This window comes from Perna viridis, chromosome 11, assembly GCF_037379345.1.
Source record: "Perna viridis isolate PV_CMFRI_1.1 ecotype Kerala chromosome 11, ASM3737934v1, whole genome shotgun sequence".
In the NCBI taxonomy this organism is placed as follows: Eukaryota; Metazoa; Mollusca; class Bivalvia; order Mytilida; family Mytilidae; genus Perna; species Perna viridis.
The window spans coordinates 21,954,085-21,979,050 of record NC_142455.1 but is presented as its reverse complement, the minus strand read 5'-3'; the positions used below and the strand labels follow the sequence as shown (position 1 = coordinate 21,979,050).

General features: G+C 30.9%; 1 protein-coding gene across 2 annotated transcripts in view; it reads left to right on the top strand.

Annotated features, from left to right (window-relative positions):
* The first annotated feature begins 7,802 nt into the window (after nucleotides 1-7,802).
* The window catches only part of LOC148603351 (parathyroid hormone/parathyroid hormone-related peptide receptor-like), a 46,356-nt gene continuing 29,192 nt past the window's right edge, over nucleotides 7,803-24,966 (top strand). The window contains exons 1-2 of one of the 2 annotated variants that reach the window (XM_088552551.1): nucleotides 7,803-8,212; nucleotides 23,059-23,101. Coding sequence is in view for 1 of the 2 variants with exons in the window: in XM_088552550.1 (XP_088408676.1) it covers nucleotides 8,162-8,212 (51 nt within the window). In the remaining variant the exon portion in view is untranslated. The remainder of the gene's footprint in view (nucleotides 8,213-23,058; nucleotides 23,102-24,966) is intronic. The other variant, XM_088552550.1, reaches the window with a different exon arrangement.

The following is a 24,966-nucleotide window of genomic DNA, read 5'->3' as shown; positions in this document are numbered from 1 at the left end:
TTGTTTTTACATACTTTAACATACCCATAGAAGCTTATCGGACATTGTCATTTGTTGATACAACGCATCGAATAACTTACTCTGATGTTACCGAGATATAAGGTTACTCTTTAAAATCTCTACACAATCCATGGCTAGGTTGACAATACATGTATTTGGTTTAAAGCAATATGCAGTATTGGGTAATGTTTCGTGTTATTCTGTAAATTATAATTAAATTATTATGTTGACTGAAAAAAATACCGCTTATGTAACGTTTCTGTTAATGAGTATTGGTTAATAACTATCGACAAATTAAATCGATGTGCTTGATAAAACCACAGTTGATTTAAGTAAAGAAAATACAATATCTAAAAATGATCGATGTTTCTAACAGACGAGAGGTTTCGATTTCAGTTCAATACGATAACCTATATGTTTAATGGATTAATGTCTCTGAATATAGTACTTATATGTTCAAAATTTCTCTTTTGGATCTGTTTAATGGATGATATATCATGCATGGTGGGATAAAGCATTGTTAATACATGGATTATGTCGAATAGTGTAAAGATAGTCGAAATATTGGCATCTGAAATTTAAATATAACTATAATGAAAAGCACGAAAATGACGTAAATTCCTCTTTGTTTGATGGATTGAATATCATGTATACAGATATTTTTGCATTATTATATATAGATTCTGTCGAATATGTAAAGATTTTCTTAAAATTGAATATCTGAAAATGCGTGTATGGGCCTGTAAACTGACGTCCCTTAACCAGTCACCTCAAGCGAATGGCTATAGACAAATGAGGTGGAAGATGGAGTTTTTGTGTTTCACGAAATATAAAAAGTATTGAATTGAATATAAAGAGTTCATGAGTTGCGTGGTTTCTATTAAAACTAGATCCTAAACATATCACACTCACTCAAATAGTGTTTTTCTTTCAATAGAGAATATCCAACCTTTGGCACTGTTTCTTTCTTTACAAGTTACAAATGCATCATGCTACTGAAAATTTTTAAGGGGCATTTCTAATTTGCGAATTCACTATGTTTGCAACATTTTACAAGTATATTCCCTGTACTCAAATCCCCACTATGTAATTCAATATTGTTTTGGATTATTGTAAATTTGGGGTACGGAGAAACCGAAGTTAATGACGTCACATTTTTACACCGGGTGTTACAAAATAACTTGCTCCATCGAACATTACATGACCATAATGTTTCGCTTCGTTGCTGACTAGATATCATAAACACATCCTTCTCAAATTCATTCATATCTGGACGAAAATGTTTAAAAAGTTGTGATAGTTGATAAATATGTATATATCATACGTACATGTTTACATTAGTGAACACCACAAAACTGAGAGCTATGTACATGTATTTTGGTTTCCGATATATCAAAACGAACAAAGAAATAGCAAAAAAAGTGACTGTACTTACAGAGAAAATTAAAAAATTCTCTTAACTAAACAAATAAAAATAAATTGTTAAAGATTAGGTTTCAGTAAATTGAGCATCATCTTTTCTTACAGTCTGAAGTTTTTTTCTACTTAAAAAAGTATTGAAAATGATATGTTTGAACAGTTCGTTCGGAAAAAAACAATTGAATACAAGTTCCTATCATCCGCTCCATTGCTCCAGTTGCCGTTATCAAGGACTTTACCAACATTGGAATAAACGAAGGTTCAATTGTCATAAAAAAATCAAAGCAAAGCTTTTTAAAAATTGGAAAAGGCGACCATTTTCTTTCGATACTTACATGCTATCAGTTTCATCTGCATGGTGTATTTGTTTTCGGTACAGGTAATTCCAAAGGTGGAGAAATTTGATATTTCCCGAATCTGTACACATTAATCAGATCCGCTGGAACTAAAAATGATGTTCCTTTAGCTGCTTTTAATTTTAAAAAATGAACCTAGTAGTATGGTGAAACCTAAAGTGTTCGAATTTGTAGGCAGCGCCTACCCCATATTTTCTACATCTATGAAATAAACATACTAGTAGATATTTTGTCCCTATCTAATTCAATGAGTTTATATTTTTAAGATATTTGTACCAGCAATCATCTCTGTAGTATGGATAAATTGAAATTTATCACCCTCAAATGATGATATTTCATTGCATTTATCCCTTAATCTTTTACATTCTATGACTTGAGATTATCGATTAAGACAGTGCTGTTCATTGTTGATAAGGGTAAAATAATCAACCTGCTGATTTATTGTAATCTCTAAGAACATTGTTATTGCTCTGAGCCCATAATATAAAATCCTTGATTGTTTTTACTGTTGCATTATAATTATAACGAAGAAACTTAAGGAGGTTTGCTTCTCATTTTTAAAATAACGAGCTTTCTAAACTTTTGGCATAGATTTGTATACAATTGTCTTTGGAACAAAAATATCAAAACAAAAGAAATGCTAGATCAAAAATGTCGGAAAACTCCTCTTGATTTTGCATTAACACATTTAAGCCCTCTTTAAACTATGAGAAACTTGCAAGGATTTGACACATGACAGAACGAAGTATATGGTGATATGAGAAAAAATAAACATTGGGTCAATGAATAAAAAAGTGTTAGGCAATTAGTTTGGTAAAACCTGACGATCTCGAAACAAATTCCAAAATGAGACCGGTGGACATCCTTAACATCACAACAATCAGGGAATAAAAGCTGCACAAGTTTAGAGTTTGATTATTTTGAACACAATTTCACCTGGTCCATGCTCCCAGTTTTTAGTATAGTCCGAGTTGCTCATTTACTTTTGTTACTTTGTATGTATGATTTTAGTTACTTTATGTTCTTTGTTGTGTGTGTCTGTTTTCCATGTCTGGTCTTTGTCCCGGGATTACATTCTTTTGATTACCGCTATAACCTTGATTCCCTTGATTACTCTTTGATTACCGCTATAACCTTGGTTCCCTTGATTACTCTTTCACCTCTACAATGTAATCGTTATTGTTTGTGACTGGTATATGCATATGTAAAATTAAATGATATAACATTAAAAAATTTAAGTTTTGATTTAAGTTTTGTTTATAGATTATATCAGATACTTTATTAGCCCTAGCTTTTGATATCAGCCCAGGACTCGGACGATCAAAAAGATGAAATCGTTGACTGTATGGATAACTCCTGAAGATCTACTGTTTAAAAAATAACTAGGTAAATTTAAAGGGAAATTAAGAGCTTAACATGCATATAACAAAAAGGAATAACATGATATTATTTTTTCAATAAAGCTTTTAGTTTTATTTCTTTAATAAATTGACTCGAAACACGCAGCAGCAAAATGTTAGTGTAAAACCGGATTTACAACCTGTCATTTAGTTGTAATTGTCACGTTTGAAACATTTACACATAAATAATTACTGACAAACAGACACATGTACAATGTGTATTCCTTGAATGAACAATATCAAAACGTGACAGTCTTCCGTTATTTTATGTTATATTATAGCTTTTAACTACAATTAATTTATGACGTTAATTAAGTTCAAGGATCTGTTAATGATGTACTGGTGGAATATATTATTTATACTAAATGAACATTTATTGACAAAATTAAAACAGCGCAACTGCGACGCAAATGATCGTTTTGGGTACGAATACATGTAGTGAATGGTTAAAGCAAATATATATTGTTTTTCGAACACACAAAATATAAATTTAAAAACATTATTGGATAATACAAAACAAATCTTAACCAATTTCTAAATTACAAGAATGTCAATAAAATTCTCGGACTACGTGAAAATGTCGAAAAAGCGTTCAAGTCAAAAGCATGATAGTTTCTTCTCAAATATTTATATTGACCCAGCTATTATGGTTTAGATTTTGTCGACACTGAGGTAAGTGCAACGTCTTAACGTGTCATTTTGATTTTATGATATAGACAAAGACGATAAATGCACTTACATATGATAGGACAATGTCAATATACATTGCTAAGCATGACATACAAAAAGCACCATTCTCAAATGATACTGTCCTTCGTCTCATCCTAGAAATAACCTGGAAAAGACATATACTCCAACTGTATGTTTGTCTGAATTTAATTTTAGATGACTCAGATTTAACATTTCCTGATAATATTTAGTGACAAAGTACATTTCAAACAGGCTTAACAAAATTTCGCATTATTGGGATAATCAAGAAATAATTAAAGTCATTCGGAGATATGACATTTCAACAGTTTCAACGATGAGGGTATAGCACAAAGGTTGTAATTTATGTGCAGAGAAAGGGACTATTGGAGTTGAATTGATATGGTTTGGGTCTTTTTTAAGCACAGTTTGTTGCAAAGATAAAATATCGAAGGCATCAAGCTGTGATTTAAATAAATAAATAATAATAATAAAAAAAACAGGATACGTGTGATTCCTTTTGACAACACTAAATGCAGTAAACATGTCTTGTTGTGATGAATCAGTTATTGTTCTCACCTTATCTCAACCTTACTGTCTGGAGTACTATTCAGTACCTCAAAGTAATGTCCTAACGGCAATTCATTTTTCATTTCCGGCTCGCCTCAACATTATCATCTTACTGAATCAGCTGTCATCTTCCATATCTTAATACGACATTCAATGTCAAAAGTATTCCGACACATAAATATGTGTTAAAAGTCAACCTGTCGAACAACGAAACGATGTCATTTTTTAACTAAGGCACCTTACGTTCTTAGTAGTTAATATATCACAGCGTTAATTTTTTCTTCAATTAATTCTGTCGAACAACGAAACGATGTCATTTTTTAACTAAGGCACCTTACGTTCTTAGTAGTTAATATATCACAGCGTTAATTTTTTCTTCAACTAATTTCAAATGATGTTGGCGTTTTCCGTACCTACTTATTTATTTCATAGACAACAATATCTCGTCCTTTCTTTTCTTTTCAGCAAAACATCACAGTGATCAATACCATTGAGTAGAAATTCTGTGTAGCTTTATTTCCCTACGAAGAGTAAGGAATGGTTTATTGGGGAAGGCTATAGTGTGTCTGAGATATGGATTTAGTCTTTACAGGGTTTGAAACAAAATAGTTTATGTTTTGAGAATCTGTGTTCTTTCTTCATCTACAGCAGTAATAATTGTTTACAATGAAATTGAATTGGTTTTTAAATTATATTGTTAATATGTCAGTCTAAACGAAGTTGAAATTTTGAATCTTGATTTCACTTCAATGATCTATAGAACAAAAAACAGACAAACAAACAAACAATTTAAGCAGTCCATTCCGTGAACTATGCATATTAATTGGTGTGGTTTATCGGAAACGAAACTGCTTTGAATACTCTCAACACGGCCGTACCGTACAATGACTAAAGTTTTAAATTAAACGAATCAACAGAAACGTGCGTATAATTTATAAATTCATTTTCAATTGTTGCAAAGTAATCATAATTTCAGATTTGGAGCTTTTATTTGGGTAGACGAACCTTTTTGAATAAACGTCTGTTCTACTGAATGAAAATATATAGATATCACACAATCTTAGTTTGTAGGTAATGTACGATTCAAATGTTACACAATATCTGGTATATTTTTAAACATAAAACGTAGGAGATAATACCTGATAAGAAATTATGCTGTTTATCATCAAGTATTGCATTCACGTATTGTAATACTCCAATTGGAGAAATCATGATAACGAATACTTCAAACATTCCTGTTAATCAGACATTGGTTTAAGGGTGCAACACCTGTTCTGTTTTTTTCTTCTTTCTTTTTTCTTTCATATAATTACTGGCACAATTTCAAAGTATCTTTTGAAATCTGCACTGTTATTAAACAGACAAATTTTTAAAAATGTGTCTGAACCTTCGGCGTATTGAACGGACAAAAAAAAAATTTAAAAAAAAACCAGAAAATGTAGAAAAAAAACGGCTGTTATTTCTTATTCTTTTTCTTTTTTATTTTTTGCGATGCGTTTATATTTTTCCAAATTTTTGGAACAATTAAAATTGCAAAAATGCAATACGTATAAGAATAAAACTTATGTATTGTAATTAAGAGTGCAAACCTAATATTTCTGTGTAAATGATACCATTTGAAGAAATCACACAATGTGACATTGTATGTTCTTCTGTTGTCTTTTTCTACATAACCATTTTGTTAAAACAAGAACATATTTTATTGTAATAAGTAAGAATGATAGCTTAATTTGTATTTTTATTGATAAAATAACTTACAAGTACAGGGCGTAACACATAAATGTGACTTTATTTTTGTTTAAAGGTGCTGAGACAATTTTATCAGTTGAATTTAAAATAGCATATGTTTTACCAATAAGGTGTTCTATTTACTTACACACATAGTTAAACTCCTTTTATTTTTTTAGTAATTTATATGCACTTTATTACAAATATGATAGCTATTATCTCTAGCTGAACCGATTTTATGTCTATTATATGTATCAAAACGGAGATTTTCCATTTGGAGATTTGCCATTAAATAGATATCAGACGCATCGGAATATCAAATAGTTTTTGCCAAATTTATATAATTTTACTTTATTCATGAGTAAAATCCTTTAATAATGATACTAAATTCTAATTCAGCGTAGTATTTATTGATGTTTAAAAATTAAATGACGTAAAGTCATTTATCATCACATTCCGGACATTAACTACAATATCTGTAATTGACAAATGTTAATTATCATGCTTTGTTTTAGTTTTGTTTTACGTTTTAACATTTATCTATTCAGAGTTTTGCACTTCGTTTCCAGTTTCTACACAATTCATATAAACCCCTCAATTTTACACATACCGAATTTCTTGACCTCAAGTTTGATTAACTTAAGTATTGTACACCAAATATTCACTACACTGGACTACGCGTTCAACCGATATATCTTTTTACTTTGCTTAGAATACGTCTTAGTTTTCTTTTCGCCTTTGTTGATTTTAGTATCACTTTCCTGTAGTAGTCGACATGGCCACTCAAGTAGCTGTATGTAATCTAATATATTGAAATGAATTCATTAATAGTACACATGACTTAAAATAATAAATGCAAAAAAATCAAAACAAAACAAAAACAAACAAAAACAAAAACAACAAAAGACAACAAGACAAAAGTAACTAATCGTATACCCTTTACATAGATTCGTTGGCAATGTTCCCAATTTCCATTTTGATACCTGCAGTTTTATTATTAGGTGAATTTTAAAATTATCCCTGATCTTAGAAATAACGTTCACTGTAACGTTAGAACACGTAATGATAAAACCTTTTGTTATTGTTTTGAACTGCATGAATTGCGCTAGGCGATAAATAAAACAAATAACATTATTTATTTAAAAAAAGAAGACAGGAAATATAAACAGTTTAGCAAACGATGTATTTTGTTCTTGTGAGTATTTTTTTCATTGTTGTATTCATTTTTTGATATTTTGACTAAAGCCATTGTAGAAGTGTGTTCTTAATAGAAGTTTATATCGACTTTCTATAACAGACAATCCATTTTTTCATAAATATATTACTTATCACTGTAGAATTTAGATAAAAGAAGCTTAACTATATCTTCCTTATATTCAATCATACAAATTTGAACTTGTCAGCTAATTCTCAGGCACAAATCGAAAGTTTCTGCAACACCCTGTGCGCAAACATTGATGTATATTATATGAATGTAGGACTAACCCATACAAACCCTTTTGTGATTAATTAATAATCATTTCCTTCATTAATTAATTAATATCCGTTTTCTCCTCGGTCCTATGCTCGCTTCCCTTCCTGCATGGAATAGACTTATCAACATTCAGTATACCGTTAACGTGGAAATATGTTTAATTACGAACTTCAAATTGCTTCGATAAATATCGAAGGAAATGATGGTTTGCATTAGCTATCTGAGTAACTGTTAACCAATGGAAGAGAGCTCAGATAAATTTTATGAATAAATCCGAGAACGCGTCTTTATCTAGTCTTATGATCAGCCTTCAGCATCGTTATCAATAGTAATATTATCGAATGGTATCAAAAACTCCAAAGCAATTACAGAAATTCAAAGATAAGCCGTTTTGATTTAATGGGAACCTTAATGTGATACAATTACCTTTTTTCTGAGATAGTTTGCTTCGAGTCATATCACGATTGTCTTCAATGGGGAGTGGATTCAGAAACTTTTGAGTTTATTAACTCACTATCAGCTAAACAATGGACAACTTTAGTTTTCCTGCTTTGGGAAATACAACTTACACCTTCTCGGTAAGTGAGTATATAATGTAGTTCATGCGACAACGACAAGATAAAACATTCCTAAAACTGTTAAAATCTTTAAATGTACGTATTTTGTATTTCAGCTGATATATCGTAGTTTTGAGAGTTTTGTAATATATACATATATATAATTTATATATAATTTTAATATTGAAGTCCATTGATTATGTATACAATGTGGGATGTATGCAGATATATATTTTTATACTTTTACACAACATCATTTCCAAACATTGAATGTGATATATTGTACGATTAAAAAATTGATACACGTAGTAACTTTACACATGTTAACAATGATACCTTCAAGTAGTGTATTTAACAGGGTAAATTTATTTCAAGATAAATATATTAATTTGTCAAAACTGTCAAATATGTATGATAAATTTTTGGTTATCCCCCCTCCACCACCGCGGGACTCTAACTCTTACTGCTGTGACATATATGGCAACACCGCCTGCACAAAGTCCAGCGGCCTAGTCCACTCGACCAGCTAGGCTACAAAAAACATTCTGAGACATTAATATATACATATATAAATCGTCGAGTCATGAAGATGCAGCTCAAACAAAAAAAAATGTAAGTCTAAAGGATTGCACAATGATACCGAGAAAGATGTTAATACACTATGATAAAACATATAATAAGCAAAATTTTCGGTCAACTAATGACCTTCTTCGGTGCCTTAAATAAACTGAAAGTGTATGAAAGTAAATGGTCTATGAACACAACTCACTACCTAATCAGGTGAATACCTTTGACGTATTAAAATTTTATTGACAGTTAACAAAGATCTTGAACATTATGTTATAGACACACGTTGTGTGTTGATCTTGAACTTTGTATAAAACTATAAAACTAAAAGTATTTGGCCGAGTCGTGTAGGGCGCCGGACTTTGTGCAGCCGGTGTTGCTATAAATGTCATAGCAGTACGAGGCCGAGTTCCGCGGATAAAATGATCAAACATTTAAATACCACTTAAAGCAACAAATAGACGATATTTTATGTTGAAATTCCGTACTTAGTTTTATAAAGACAATTTCCTTTAATGACACCCGTCGTTAGAGAAACAAATGATATGACAATTATATCTATTACACAACCTTGTTAATACAAACTGAATCTATCTTGACGGTAACGTTATGTAAACCTATTATTGGATATATTTCGACATTTTTAATGCAGTATTTACATTGACACTAATTGGTGTTACATAACTACGCAATATATCGTTTGTTATTTATCCGTTCATATACATATGAGACAACTTTTTTATGGCAGTTACTTGCACATTTCCATCCAGCTGCAATCTATAATATCATTTTATTTGACATCATGGAAAGTTCGGCATTTCAACGTTGTTGATATAGGTATGCTAAGCTTTTAGCATTGTCAACTTTCCTAATTACCTGAAACTGAAATAAAACTGTCATTTATTTGATAGATGATGTTTGTTTATATGCTCCAATTTATATATGTATTGGCTATGTATCCCTTTCATACTGTCATATACCTTTTTTGTTATTGATACATATAATTGAAGTGGCAGTCTTTCTAGAAATCAGTCAAAATGGGATTCATACATGTCAAAAGCCCACCGAAAAAAACATTTATTCCTTATTAAAACAACAGTTACAAACCACTTAAACATTGTTAGTTTGTCATTCGGTTGTTGCACTTGTATATATATATACTTGTAAGATTGGCATGTCACAATAGTTTGCGTTCTTGATTTGGTTATGCTTTAAAAAATATGGATGTATAGCTTTATCACAAAATCATGAATGCTGACAGAGTATACAGCCTATTATTAAGTAAAAAACACAAAGACCGAAAAATCATCCTTTGTTCTTTTTTTTTCCATGAACTAACTCTGCATATTACGTAGAGTCTGGATCTTATATGGACTGGTATATAATGCCATTGATCTTGTACAAAATATTTTTAAATATATGACTCCGAAAACCAAAGCTTAGTGGTACATTAGTGTTCCTTATTCCTACAATGTAAATACTTTATTCAGAAAAAAGACAGAAATATGAAATATAATTTAATTAATCAATCACCTAAGCTTGTAATATATGATTGGTATTTTTGTACTTGGAAAGTTTTTCGCAAGTTCTTTAAGACTATAATTCATTATGCTCGTTTCTAAGGCCAGACGAAAAAAATAGAGAAGTGAATGGATTGAACATAAGGGACACACAAATATATGGAAATATTCCAAAATGATGGTAGCATCTCATACAGTTTTAGGACATACAGAGAGTCTGGAATTGATTGAACAAACCTGTTTCGAGACAAAATTAAGAAAGTTCAATTTATTTACAACATGCGATTACATAAAAACAAGACACAATTTTCTGTTGTTTACGCAAAACTGTTATCGTAAAACAACAAACTTGAAGCAAAAGACATGGTATAGTTCATTTAAAACTTGACCCATCGTATTCGTTTTTCTGTTGTTATTACATATGCCTGTCGTCAAAAACGTGTTAAAAGACCACTTTAAACCTGTGAAAGATAACCCTATTCTTTATCAGATTCATCATTCCCTATGAGGAGTATTATAACGTGTTCTACATTTTAATTGAATGGCATAGGCATAACATAATATTCTTGCTTCTTTTATACATGACGGCTATCTTTGCCATCCTTGTAGCATATGTCAATTGATTGAATAGCATAACGTATTTTATTTTTAAAAAAGTCTACTGAATTGCCTAATTTTCATCTGTAAAGTTTAACTTTTGCGTTGAAACGATATTATTTTTTTCTATATTTTTGTCAATATTTTTTTTTGTTTGAGTGTTTCGTTTTTCGTTGTTGTTGTTTGCTTGCGTTTTTACTTTTTCCCTCCTGATGAGGTTGTTCACCTTTGTTCTGAATTGACGGAGAACAATTATCCATCTAATTATATGTCCCTTTATTGACAAATTGAAATAGGTAAACGACGTGGGCTTTGCACGATGCAGATTAATACTAATTCTATCATTATGCCCTGCACATATGTTCATGGGAGATACTTTAACGTCAAAAGTTCGTCAATTACTATAGTATTCCATTAATAACGACACTTCTGTGTATACTTGATTTTTGTGAAACAATTTCAAGGCGTATAGTTATATTCTAATTGTAAATACTTAAAATCAATAGCAAGTAGCTTACTACTACTATGAAATAATTGGTAAATGCTTAATAAACCATTATTTAATTGTAACTTCTACCGCCACAAAACTTGAAACACTATTCTAGTCAGGGAAATTTCTTTAATATATGTGACGTCATCATATACAAAGAGCCAAATAATTTGTTTCGAATAACCGTAAAGTTGCCAGAGACAGTTTATGTTTCGTGTCGCTGGGACCAAAATAGAAAGTAATAAAAAAAAATCATAAAAAAATAAGACAGCCAAGGATATAGTCAAATATTTGAATTTGGAATGCACGGAACCGCAAAAAAATCCTGCCTAATATGTAGCTTCAACAAAAATGTTGGAAGCCTAATACCTATATGAAAAACAACTGCAATCAACAATAATTTATTAGTACATGTAAGTGTACATTTGTTTAAGCAGAAACACAGGAGTATTACTGTTATAATGACTCGCTTCCTAAATAATACAATGTAATAAGTTTATAACTTCTTAACACAAGTAGCCTTAAATAAAAGCTGAATTATGTTTGATGCAGATCATACAATTATCATACAGTCCTAATTAATAATTCAACTGCGTAAATTTACTTCTAACTTAATATGACATCACCATCATGTTATGTAATGCTGTGAAATCATATAACTTTTATGACCGGTTATTTGTTTTTATATTTATAGTTTTCCTTAACTGTGCCCAGTGATCCATATTCATTATAGGTCAATCAATAAATGAGTTTGAGTCCATTATGCCAAATAGGAAACCTTTAATATGATCTTTGCATGAATAATTTGTACAAAGAAAATAATCGGTGCTCATCAATTCAACATGACAGAAGGTCTTCATTCTAAACATATTTCCGTCATAGATTGATTAGTTTGATTTACATGCTGTTGATAATATTTAATGCTAACAACCAATGAAATGCCTGCAACCAAGAGGAAAATATTTATATTCATTTTGTTTTAGGCTGAAAAAGTTGTCACAACGCAGCAACCAGAAAAGTATATGCCTAATCTAAGTCTCCGTCAAGCTTGAAAAGATAGCTTATGAAAACATGTTCTGTTCCTTAAAACTGTAAAGGCAAACACCTTTTAACTTGTGGCTTGGAATCTAAACAGAAAGAGGAAAATGGTTTAAGGTGTTGTTTTATATGTCGATTTCATACAATTTTATGAATAAAGAACTTGGACTAATATTTAACAAATCAAAGTGCATGTAAACTGAAAAGTAGGCTGAAATAAGAAGACACTTAACCGACATTATAGTAAAATAAAACAAATAAATTGATGTTAATGTTCTACAAGAAACCTAAGGTAAACTTATAAATTTCTATAACTGGATTTTTAAAAAGTAGTTATAAGGCATTTCATATCCAACGAGTAATCAAGGGAACCAAGGTTATAGAGGTAATCAAATGAATGTAATCCAGGGACAAAGACCAGACATGGAAAACAGACATACACAACAAAGAACATAAAGTAACTAAACTCATACATACAAAGTAACAAAAGTAAATGAGCAACTCGGACTCCACTAAAAACTGGGAGCATGGACCAGGTGCACCGGTAGGATAAGCGTCTTCTGCTTTTCTAGAAACACCCGCCGAGTTGCTCATAAAAAAGTCAAGTCCGGGATAGACAAACGAGCAAAGGAAAACTATGACCTGTTGAATAAATCAGTTTTCATGGTGCTGATGGATACATCATAATGATCCACGAGTTCATGATGACGACCATAAAACTTCTGTAGTGATTTCAATCTTGTAACAACATAACCCTGTTCCAGAAGCCTATTTGTTAGACTTATAGCGCGATACAAAAAGTCTGCGTTACAAACACATAAATTCACTCAACTGACGATACTGCCAAACAAACCTTTCTGATAAACTACATTGAAGAGGTCATACGGCCACAATCTACATTATATAAGGAGATTAAATGCTCAAGGTCATTCTGCAGACCATTAAAATGCATTTTCGAATTATTGAAGATAAATGAAATATACTGTTTATTTACAACTCAATTGTACGTTTACCACAGTTTTTATTTTATATTAGTATATTAGTAGTATTGTTGCTTTTTAATTCATACACACTTTCATGAGATTTTACAATGTAAGGAAAAATATAATGCAAATACATATTAACCAATTTCTAACCTTTTGTTGTAAATGTCAAACTATAGAGCAAATCACATTAGCTGTTGTACGATATATCTTCAAGGTATGCTTTTTAATGGCGCAGTCGCAGCTGCCTGTTTGAGATCTTGTTATGTAATTCGAACATGTAACTTAACCGATAACTACTGCGGAAATGTTTCTTATATCACGTACATACTGTTTTAGCTGTCTTTGTAACTATGTAAAGCGTAAAAAATATAGTTTTGGGATTAGCCAGGAAGGTTGATTTATGCTAATTTTAAAACAATGGACACAAAATAAAGAAAAACAAAGACAAAGCAAACAAACAAACAAACAAACAAAAAACAAAAAAAAAAAAACAAAAAAACAAAAAAAAACAAAAACAAAAACAAAGACTGGTAGGTAGTGTCAACATACTGTCCTTTCTTGAACAAGATGCTAAAATTGTTAATGATTTTAGAATAAAAACACATTGCATTCAATTTTGCATACTAAACTGTCATGTTGTACCATCGATCGTTAAGAGGGATTTATAGCTAAATCAACAAAAGTGACAAAATGTCATATATTTCTAAATGTATTATGAAAAACTATTATTGACTATTTTTAAGATAGTTCGATATAAATATCGACGTTTCGTTTTGGTACTTTTTAAAATTAAACGATTTAAAATTGAATAATTGCATTTACATCATTAACAAACTAAATCCTCATTAGATAATCGGCTTTATATATGATGTTTCCAGAGTTCTAGGATTTTAAAAGCCCCCACACACTTACTGGAATATTTTTTTTAATTCTTTTTTAAGTTATATAAAAATAACCGGTCACGGTATTCCCCGGTAAGGATGCTTTGATACAGAAAACATATAATTCAAACAACATGCCATATGTTGCTGTAAGAATTGAATGTTTCAATTGTGATGTTTTATTTGCGTTTACCGACCGCATATTTTGGATATTAAGAGCTAGGGCACTTCACTGAAAATGTGCTATGGTCAACGCTTTACATGCCAATGAAACATGAAATATAAATTATTCAATTCTTAAATGAAAATATATTCATCGGAGGTATTGTATATTTGAGCATTTGAACGTATACAGATGTATATATTTTTCCTGTTTTATTACACGATGTAAACTTATATAAATAATACAATGTTAATTTAAAAATATAATGCTAACAATATACTAGTCTAGCTCTTCCATAATTGGACAATAATACAAAATGATATGTGCATTTTAATTCAGTAAACAGGTCATTTGTGACAGATCAGATTAAGTTTTCATAATATACTTTGTGTCTGGCACCTTTTAATATACAAACACAAACTAAGAAAACTGAAAACAGTGCCATGATAATGGAAGCGTATATGTAAATAGTTACCAAATTAGATTGCTGTAAAATAAGAATGAGCTTAATATTCTAGACATGTATTACGGTGTCTATATTCTTGAAAATGAGAGACATTAAAACTTGTGAATGTAAAGCAATTAAAGCCAAGCCTTGGCTGTTGAAAAAATCAGTTATATCGTATTTCGTTGAAAGGTCAACTGACTGGTGTTCAGTAAAAATATCTTTCACGCATGTTCGTCAACTGACAAAAAAAGAATCGTTTTGTCACTATAAATATGATATAATATTTTAAACGAAGGAGGATTTTGATGAAAAAACAATGTATCTGTAAAAATTGTCGGTTATCTCTTTAAACAAATGCCTGCACTTATGCTTTGCAGAAACATACTTGTGTTTTGCAATCTTAAATTAAAAACGTTTTTAGTTTTTCTTTTTTTTTTTATTTAAACCCAAAACATAGAAACAGGACAGAAATAGCTTGTTGCATCTGTTCAGATATCTCTATTTGGATCTTATGTAAAGAGTAATGTTACTATGATAGTTAATGATATAAAACTCAGCATGTCAAAACTGGTTCTTCTATAGTAAAAACTGAACTGATATCGCAGATCAAAATAAAATAATAAAAACTACAATGTACCTTATCAAAACCAATGAAATATCTATACCTATTTCTATTGACGTCATTCTTCCTTATAAATGTAAAGTAAAAATGTTCAATGAAGAATGTATTTCAATATAAACGAATTTGACAGACAGTCACTCGCAACTTTTAATAGCAAGATTGCTTGATAATTCCAAAATAATATTTATAAATTTGATTTGATTTTGTTGTAATTTATCGTAATGAAATGGTCAATATATCATTTTCACAGTCTTGGATGTATCTGCACTGCAATAAAGGGTATCATATTTAAGGAATCGAACAAATATAATATGTACCTCTATGTTAGGGAAAAAAACTAGCGATATGCTTTCACTTGGAACTGCCTTCTCCATTCAAAGCCATGCGACTATTTGAATGTAAAGAAAATGTTGTTTTATATAATTTGAAGAACACTGCTATATATAACAGTTGTCAGCCTTTTATAATTCCATTTTAAATGTACATGGAAATTTAAAATATCGTTATTTACCGGAACAGATTTAGTCAAATCTGTTTTTATTTGATAAAAAAAAATACAATTTACCCTTGGAGTGGTGTTTATTTTAATTACTTCAAAAAAATTTACATATTTACAAAATAATTCACCAGATTTCTATATAACCTGACTACAGCTCGTATGAATGAACATCCGGTACTTTTTTCCTGTATATTTTTTTCATTATAGTAACGAAATCTAATGATTGACGAGGTAGTTGAACTAGGCACTGTTAGATTATCAGATTTATTTTGCACAAAGCAGTTTCAGTAGTAAATATAAACTTGCCGTTGATTATCTGACACAATCATATCGTATCCATCTTCCCATTCTTCATAACATGCGTGCCGTTTTGTTTGCACTATACATGAAATGCAAGATTGTTATTGATCGACACATGTATTAGAGAGTGCTTCGAGTCTTCTATTAATTCAATTCGACGTATTTTGAATGTACTCGACAAACGAAAGGCTTTAGGTCGACAGCATCCACTTAGTGTATCGCTGTTCTATCTCAAGTTTCAGCAGTGTTTAAACCTCAAAGCTTAAACAGTACAATATGTTTCTTTTTCTTCAATACAAATTATAGACTTGAAAAAGATTTTTCTTACACCATGAATATCAAGGCATGACTGGTTGCCTTTAAGTGTATCGACTTGATTTCCCATGATCATATCATATTGACTGCATTTGGGGAATTCATTTTAGAATTCTTTCATTCATGCAGTATAACAGTGCAATAGTTTATTATGTTTTCAGTATATTGTAATTTCACCAATCTGTCGATGCATTTACACTGGCTTTCGGGGTTCTGTAATATCGTAAGGTATAATAAGCCTTGCGGCAAAACAAAATTGTATGGAATGTCATACACAGATTGATTATGAACCTCATTTGTGCCTTTAAAAAAAACTTTCATTTCAATGTAGGCCGTTTCCGCAAGAACATACGGCAGTTCATTCTATAAAAAATAAGCAAAATATCAAACTACATACAGTTGAATACAAGTCAAAATAGTTAACGTAACCGATGTAATTACTTACATGTTTTCAGATTTACGTAAATAAACGTTTAAAATTTAAGAGTAAATATGCTAAAATTGAAATATAAATACTTTTGCTTGTCCTTTATACTCGATGATTAAGAAAGACTAGTTTAACAGACGGATACAACTTTATGCATATTTTATGAACTAAAGCAGTTTATCACAGCGGGTAATTCTGGTTGACCGAAAATTCCTGTCAAATATAGTACGTTTTGTCACATTAAAACGTGTAATTAAAAATAGGATAGATTGAAAGCCATCTATGGCAGAAGAGGATATTAAGGGAACCAAAATATGAATTGCTATCAAAACACAATCTGGTGATAACGGTTAGACTACAATTATATACACATAACATAGGACTTGAAATTATCAAAATTAGATGTACATAGAAACAATAGGAACATGGATAAAATGCACTGGTAGGGTAAAAGATTAGTCAAGGGACATAAAAGACAAACGGTAATCAAAGAACATGTTCCAAAGATAAAGTTTAGACGAGGAAAGACTGATGGAATGCAAACAACTACATTGAAATCTTACTGAAATAAAATAGCCTTTCATTTTACTAATATTTACTCTCCATTATGCAATATGCAATGGTCGTTTTCTTTTAGGGTGTAGTGAGTGTCTATAATGTCTTCAATAACCTCTTCCAAATGCACATCAAATATTGAATTTAGTTGATGTTAGGAATGATGATTGCAATACTTATTACAAGAAAATGCTTTGGTTTCATCTCTGTCAATAGTAGGTATTTTTTGTAAACAGAAATGAATAAACTGCCGGTTATCAATTTTTCCATATCAAAAGTTTCATCAACTTATATACTAACCAGCTGACATGTGTTAAACATTGAACATTGATAATTGATTTGATCATAAAACATTTTGTTGAATGGAATGAAAGAGATGTTTTATTTATTTACAAACTGGCTATTTTATGCGTATAGACATATCATTTCAAACCATCAAATCTTTTAAGTGCAAACGAAAAAAAAAATCTCAATATAATATCTATCAGACAACACTTCTTAGTTTCGCTTTTCCATTGGTAGAATCTGTGTAAGGTATATATGCTTATTGCTATAAAGCCTGTATTGTAGTATTAACAGTAATAACCAAATTTCAAGTTAGCCCTTCGACAAAATGCTGCCAGTCACTGATAAACATGTTAGATACATGTATATAGACGTAGTAATTCACTACAAATGTTTGACTACACATATAAAAGGTTTGTGTATTACCATTGTCTATAAGATGATGTCACAAATTATGTTTTAAAGCAGATAAACATTTTTAAGTTAACATATAGAACATAAAAAAAGTATTTATTGTTTATTCTATATCAATAGCAAGCAGCAGGCAGCGAGTCAACAATACCTTTTAAATCTTTTTTGTAATGTTAATGCATCAGACCTATGTGGCTCTCATTTGTGATGTAAGAGCCATTTAAAATTTCCGCTAGAATCGTGGGTCCGTTGATTATTCTTTAAAATGCAATTCTTCGAAGTGCGCAGTTTGATACGACCGCTATGGTCATAAACAAATATGGCAAGTATGGACACACTATTCAAAATCGGTACAGATATAAATTTGATAGCGATTAGTATTGAACACATATGACTAGAATTAAAGTGGTAACTTGTGGTCTTTTATTCATAAATGGTTCCAGTTACAATCTTCAAACTCAATCTCAGTCTTACGGTAGATGTATTGTAATTTGTGGTACAATTTAATATATATAGTCAATTGTTATAAAGACGAAGAAGATTGCTACCTTCTGTACACTTTTTTAAACTGAATTCTGAACAGCTTTACACAACCCAATCTGGCTTTTGCGGTACGGCACCTTGTAGTGCTTTTTCAAAGAGATTCATTCACTTATGGTCTGATTACTGTCCGAACATAGTAAACATACTTGTTCTGGCAACTATGGTGCTCCTTATTCTTTTGCAGTTCAAGTAACTTTCCCAAGTTCTATTCCCGCAGTCTTTACTTGGTATGAAACCTGTTGAAACGAATTTTAAAAATCTACACACTTATACTCAGTAATTTGTACAAAAAACAAAACGAGTGCCTAACGTCTACGCAGATAAGTAAAACATGACACCATTATACGACTGAAAAAGTTTTAGCAGTTGTTTAAAAATGGAGGTGGATAAAAGAAGATATAAATGACAAGGCTGGGATTTCAGTGATCTGAGTGAAAAAAATCGAGTGGAAATATTATTCGATACAAAATGTATCAAATCCTCTTATTTCGTTTGACTTATTCCTTTACCTGACCTACATATCCATTAAGACTACACCTCTTTATTCTTTACATGCATGAATTTTAGTTGAAACTGTGCTTTACTACTCAACTGTATAAACATTTTCATACGATGGCATTTCTATTTACATCTATTTTGACAATTTAATCACTTAAATGCACCAGTTGATAATGTCAGCCAAAATTTTGATTCGTGAAAATTAATTAATATTCAATACTGACACCCAAGATAATGTTGATATAAAAGCATGTTTAATCTCAGATATTGTTCAGTAACGATCGCAGTGCTATGTTAATTACTAATAAAAGCATTTGTTTGCCAACAAAGGTATTTCAGAGGTATTTCAGAGCTATGCTATTGAAAATAATTGCAATCGAAATCAAAGCCCTAACTGTGCGTCATGATACATTTAAAACATAGATGTTTCAATTTGAGAAAAGAACATAAGCAGTTACAATATGTAAAAATGTTAAGACTTGGGTCTCAATAAATCCGTTGCCCCGTGCAGGTCCGGGTGTCAAAATAATAGGCCTGCAGCAGCGCTAAGCTTGTCGACTAAATAGTGCTCAGAAATCTAGCCGGGGGCTAGGCGCTCTGCCCACAGAGCAACTGGGATGTGTGCCCCAGATGGTGGAATGGGATACCCATGGCATGTTACATGCAGGGGTTGTCAGGCTATAATACGGAAAACCTGGCCGCAAACCATAGTGGTGCACCGTGTTGGGAAAGATGTTATGTTCCTCGCACTTTAAAAAACCCTGCTGTGGTATTCAATAGGAGTAGGAACCTTTGCGCTCCGCATCAACAGCTAACTTGCCCGACCTTACCCATCCATCCATTTTTTTTAGTGGCAATCAAAATTTTTCGACCCTTTTATCCTTGTGTCCCATCCCTTTTTTTCACCTCATCATCATTTCATGTTCATTTTATCATTCATTTCATGTTCATTGTCTGAATATACCTGAAATATTGCTGCTCGAATTTTAAACCCCAACAATCAATCAATCATAAATCCGTTTATTCTCGAAAAAAATGAAGAACTTAATAATACAAAGGATACAAGCTAGGGCTTAAAATATGAAACACAACAAAAGATTAGAAGCTGGCCCATATTTAAAGGAAACAATGAAAGAGTAATGAAGGGAACCAAGGTTATAGCGGTAATCAAAAGAATGTATTCCAGGGACAAAGACCAGACATGGAAAACATACATACACAACAAAGAACATAAAGTAACTAAAATCATACAGTAACAAAAGTAAATGAGCAACTCGGACTCCACTAAAAACTGGGAGCATGGACCAGGTGCACCAGTGAAACAATTCCATTCGTTCTATTTTTGTAGAGACAAACGACTTGCTCTAAATGCATGTTGGTTTAACAGCTTTTTATCGTTCAATGTGTTCCCTTATTTGTGAAGTCAATCATTCTGATGCTGAGTTAATATGTATCTTAATCGTGCGTGCATATGTTCTTCAACAGTTAATCGCACATGATGTAGTTTAATCCAATTAATAAACAAATATAATCACTGATTACTGGGATATAAAGTAATACGAGGAGCTTCATTGACTTGTAGGTACAGCATGGTGAACATTTACTGCAAGCATACAATCAGTAAACTTTATAATGCTATGTCATCAAGTTAAGCGTATTATGATTCTTCTTTCGACTGTAAATGCCAACAGATCCTGCTATGATTTCTTACGTTTTAAATTTCAACTACCTATGTAATGCTAGTCTTCCATAAAACATCATATTCCTCAAATGTATGTCACAGATTTATTTTTTTCATTTTATCTTTTATGTAACAAAAGGCAACCTATTTTCCATACAACGTGATTGGCGTTTTACAGATATTTCCCATGACGAAGCTAGCAATTTAGTATAGTTCATTTAAAGTTGAATGAAATGGAAATACTTGTTTGAAAGTTTTTTTTTATTTTTTAACAGTATTGGTTAAAATGATAAATGTCGTAGGGGGACTTTTTTTATCATTGTCAATTATTACATCCTACCCTTAGAAATGTATTCAGACAACAACAAATTAAAAAAAATACCGAGTTTTCTAGTATGAATGACAATTTACAATACTATACTTCTGAACAAAATGTCAATGAATGAAATGGTGTATGAAAAGGACAAATCACAGATATGAAATAAAAGATCAAAAGACTTAGTGCAGTAAACGGTACTTTCAAAATTTTATGATATTTGTAATGTGGTAGGAATTTATAAAATAATGCAAACCCCCCCCCCCCCCCCAAAAAAAAAAACAAAAACAAAAAAAAACAAAAAAAAACAAACAAACAAATAAACAAACAAACAAAAAACAAAACAAAACCAAACACTCTATGACACTTTTCTTGTATTTATTCAGTTTTATTTATGTACGCTTATGCTTGATGCTGGAATATATTTTATATTTTGTGGTGACATTTGGCTATGCATGTAGAAAAGTCAAAGTCGTCCTTAAAAAGGAAAACGCAATTTCAAGAACCGCAACCACACAAATTCAAGCAATCAAATGAGCATATTTCAATTATGCAAGACATAAAGACTTATGTGTGTTTATTTATCATAATTTGTTTGAAACACATACCTGGATATATTAAGGTTTACATTGAACATCGATGGAGTAGTGTTGTACACAAATTATATTTAGTATAATTCAAATCGATATATTCCAGGAGATTCAGGGTTAATGAATTAAGGCACATAATTAATGTTGTATTCAGGCAAAATTAGTCTGTTCCAAGTTAGGTAAATCAACGATATACGACATTTCATCTGAAGGCGTGAACGACCACAAAAGAACACGAGTACTAACAAGGATGAATAGTAAACAATGAAATTCTTTAATCGTCCCAGTTTTGTGATAAATTTTCATTTTAAGAATGTTTGTTCGTTTTTATTTGATCTATCTTTAAATAACAAAACCTTGTATCAACAAATGGAGCATGATTTCCAAAATTAATAGTAATTTGAAGGTACCAAGAACGTCACAATTACCAACTTGAGTTTAAAAGACCACGAGGGCAAAAATAAGGATTTTCAAAAGCATTACCCAGAAATTTCTTAAAATCCAATTTTACCGTTTGTTGCGTCGCTTTTTCATTCAAACATCTTTTAGTATCATTTTACTATACTAAAGTGTAAATCATGTTACATGTTCCTTGTACCATTCAGAATCGTAAACATAAAGAAAATGTTGTAATCAGTAATATTTACCAGTCTTGAGAATACTAGTTATTTTTTGAAATAGCTTTTGTAATGTGAGTTGAACCAACACTTTGAATAGCTATCATAACGAAACATTATAGGTATGAAAGTATTTCCCAATCCATGTAATAGTTTCCCAAGAATGTCTATAAAATAGACATTAACCGTATTCAAATTCGTCGGTCTCGAAACACATTCTTGTGTGTGTTATATTATATTTACTGTACACGGGAATATTTGTTTTCGAAGATTCTGCAATCAATCTGCTTGCCTGCAGTCTTAATATCGCGATTCTTCCTCATTATATTGTTCTTTGTAGAAAATATTCAAGACCGTTCAATTTTTGTCCTGCCACCTAAATAAACTTCAGCGAAAATATTACGCTTAACAGTGTTCAGTAATTCACATCATTGTCGGTTGTCAGTAATTTTCTTTTATGTCTTCATTTGTATTTTTACTTTTTCATATCGTATAATTTATTCTTTGTATTTTTCCAGCTATGTTGTGTCTATATATAGAGTTCCCCCATTTGTTACTTTGGTATGTACAAAGTTAATCTTTCAAGACTAAAAATTGACTAATTACTATTGAAGAAATAAGATTTTACAATTTACCGAGAATATAGATGAGATAATTCTTCAGAAAATGCTTGCCAACAATGTATGATAGATACATGATTCTTTGGAAAAGTCAAAAGAAAATTTGAAAGTCATTTTAAATGATTATTCATATTGAAATGATTAAATAATTCCAGTATTACCACTGTATGTATTTTCGAATTATCATAATATATATTTTGTACTAGCATTATGCACTGCTATGTAGTTATGAGTTTATTTTCACCACTTTCTTTACTATTCAAAATGTATTTTAAATATGTATCTCCAAACTTAAAAATATTTTCGGCGGTCATTTACGTCACGTTACGTCTAGACCTCCCTAGTTGGTGAAATCATGTCCATGTTTATAAACACATATGACTTGATTGCATAAGTGCTTAACGTCGAATTCGAGTCTAGACAATAACATACACTAGTCAAAATATTATGTTCAAACAAAAGTATTGAATAAGACATTTTAGACGCAACCATCCGTAATAATTAAACAATTATTATTCAAAACCTCTGTCAAAATTTTACACGCATCCGACAACAAAGACAAAACAGGCAACACATATAAAATATTACAAACGATATAGATTAAATTACCTAACAACTTTTTCTTCATTAACGGAAACAACTGTCAAACATTTCTTAAGTACGCCGTTTCATAAACTGTGTTTGAACATTTTTACTGTCACAATGTCTAAATATAATTACATTTATTTACGCTAAAAGCTTCTACAAAGTTTCCTCTAGGAAAGATTTTATCTCCTCATGATATTCTTGATACATTAGTGGCGTCTACACAGATAATAGCTGTGTATATAAAGTCCTATTAATTCTCTTGATATTTTAATCTTTGCCTGTCATCCTGCTATCACGGTTTGTATTGGGTCAGTAGTAACATCAAAGTGATTATCGGCACTTAGGATTGGTATGGAATCCGATTGATAAAACACATAGGTAAAGACAGTGATTTAATTGCAAGGTGAAAATACATCCGGTGCTAAAATGTCCCGTATACTAAAGATCTGAGTTGCAATTCATTTGGAAAGTTTCAAGGTACAAAATAGAGGTGAAATGAAGCATCATGATTTGGAGATAGCAATACATATCGTATTTCCAAACACATATAAAACGTTTCCAACGTCTTCTTTTCTTTTGATAAATGATGTACTGTTCTCTAAAATTATATTACAAAAAAGGCGGTTATTTTGCATATTTTGTGTAAAAGTTGAGTTAAATAACTCACATTTTATTATTTCTTTTCCGTTTAATGCATAAGTAAAATCCAAGCTGCTTTCCAATATGAAATTTGGTAGTTTCATAATTATAATTGGTCAAAGCAATCAGCTGTAATCGGGAGAACATTTTGATATCTTAATTTGTACGTTCCATTCTGGCTCTGCTATCTTAATGACAAATGAAAAGAACAATGAATGATTTTAACTCGGGGAAAATTAGTTTCTTATATACTGGTCATACGTCTTTCCCTCAACATTACCTGGCCTGGGTTTCATAAAAAAAATCTTAATCTGAGTTTTCTTCAAACATTCACTTTAATTGATCGGAATTTGTGTTGAGAGTAATCTCAACATCTTATCCAGTCATTTTTTTCGCATGAAATGCCAAAATTGAAACCAAAACAATGTTATGCCGTTTGCAATTCAACAAATTTTTATTTACTTATATCCGTTTGGTACCTTGGCAGAGCCAAACAAGAAAAAAAAATATTTAATTATCTATTAAATTCATAATTGACATTATTTTGAAATCACAGCATAATAATGACCGGAAGATGTT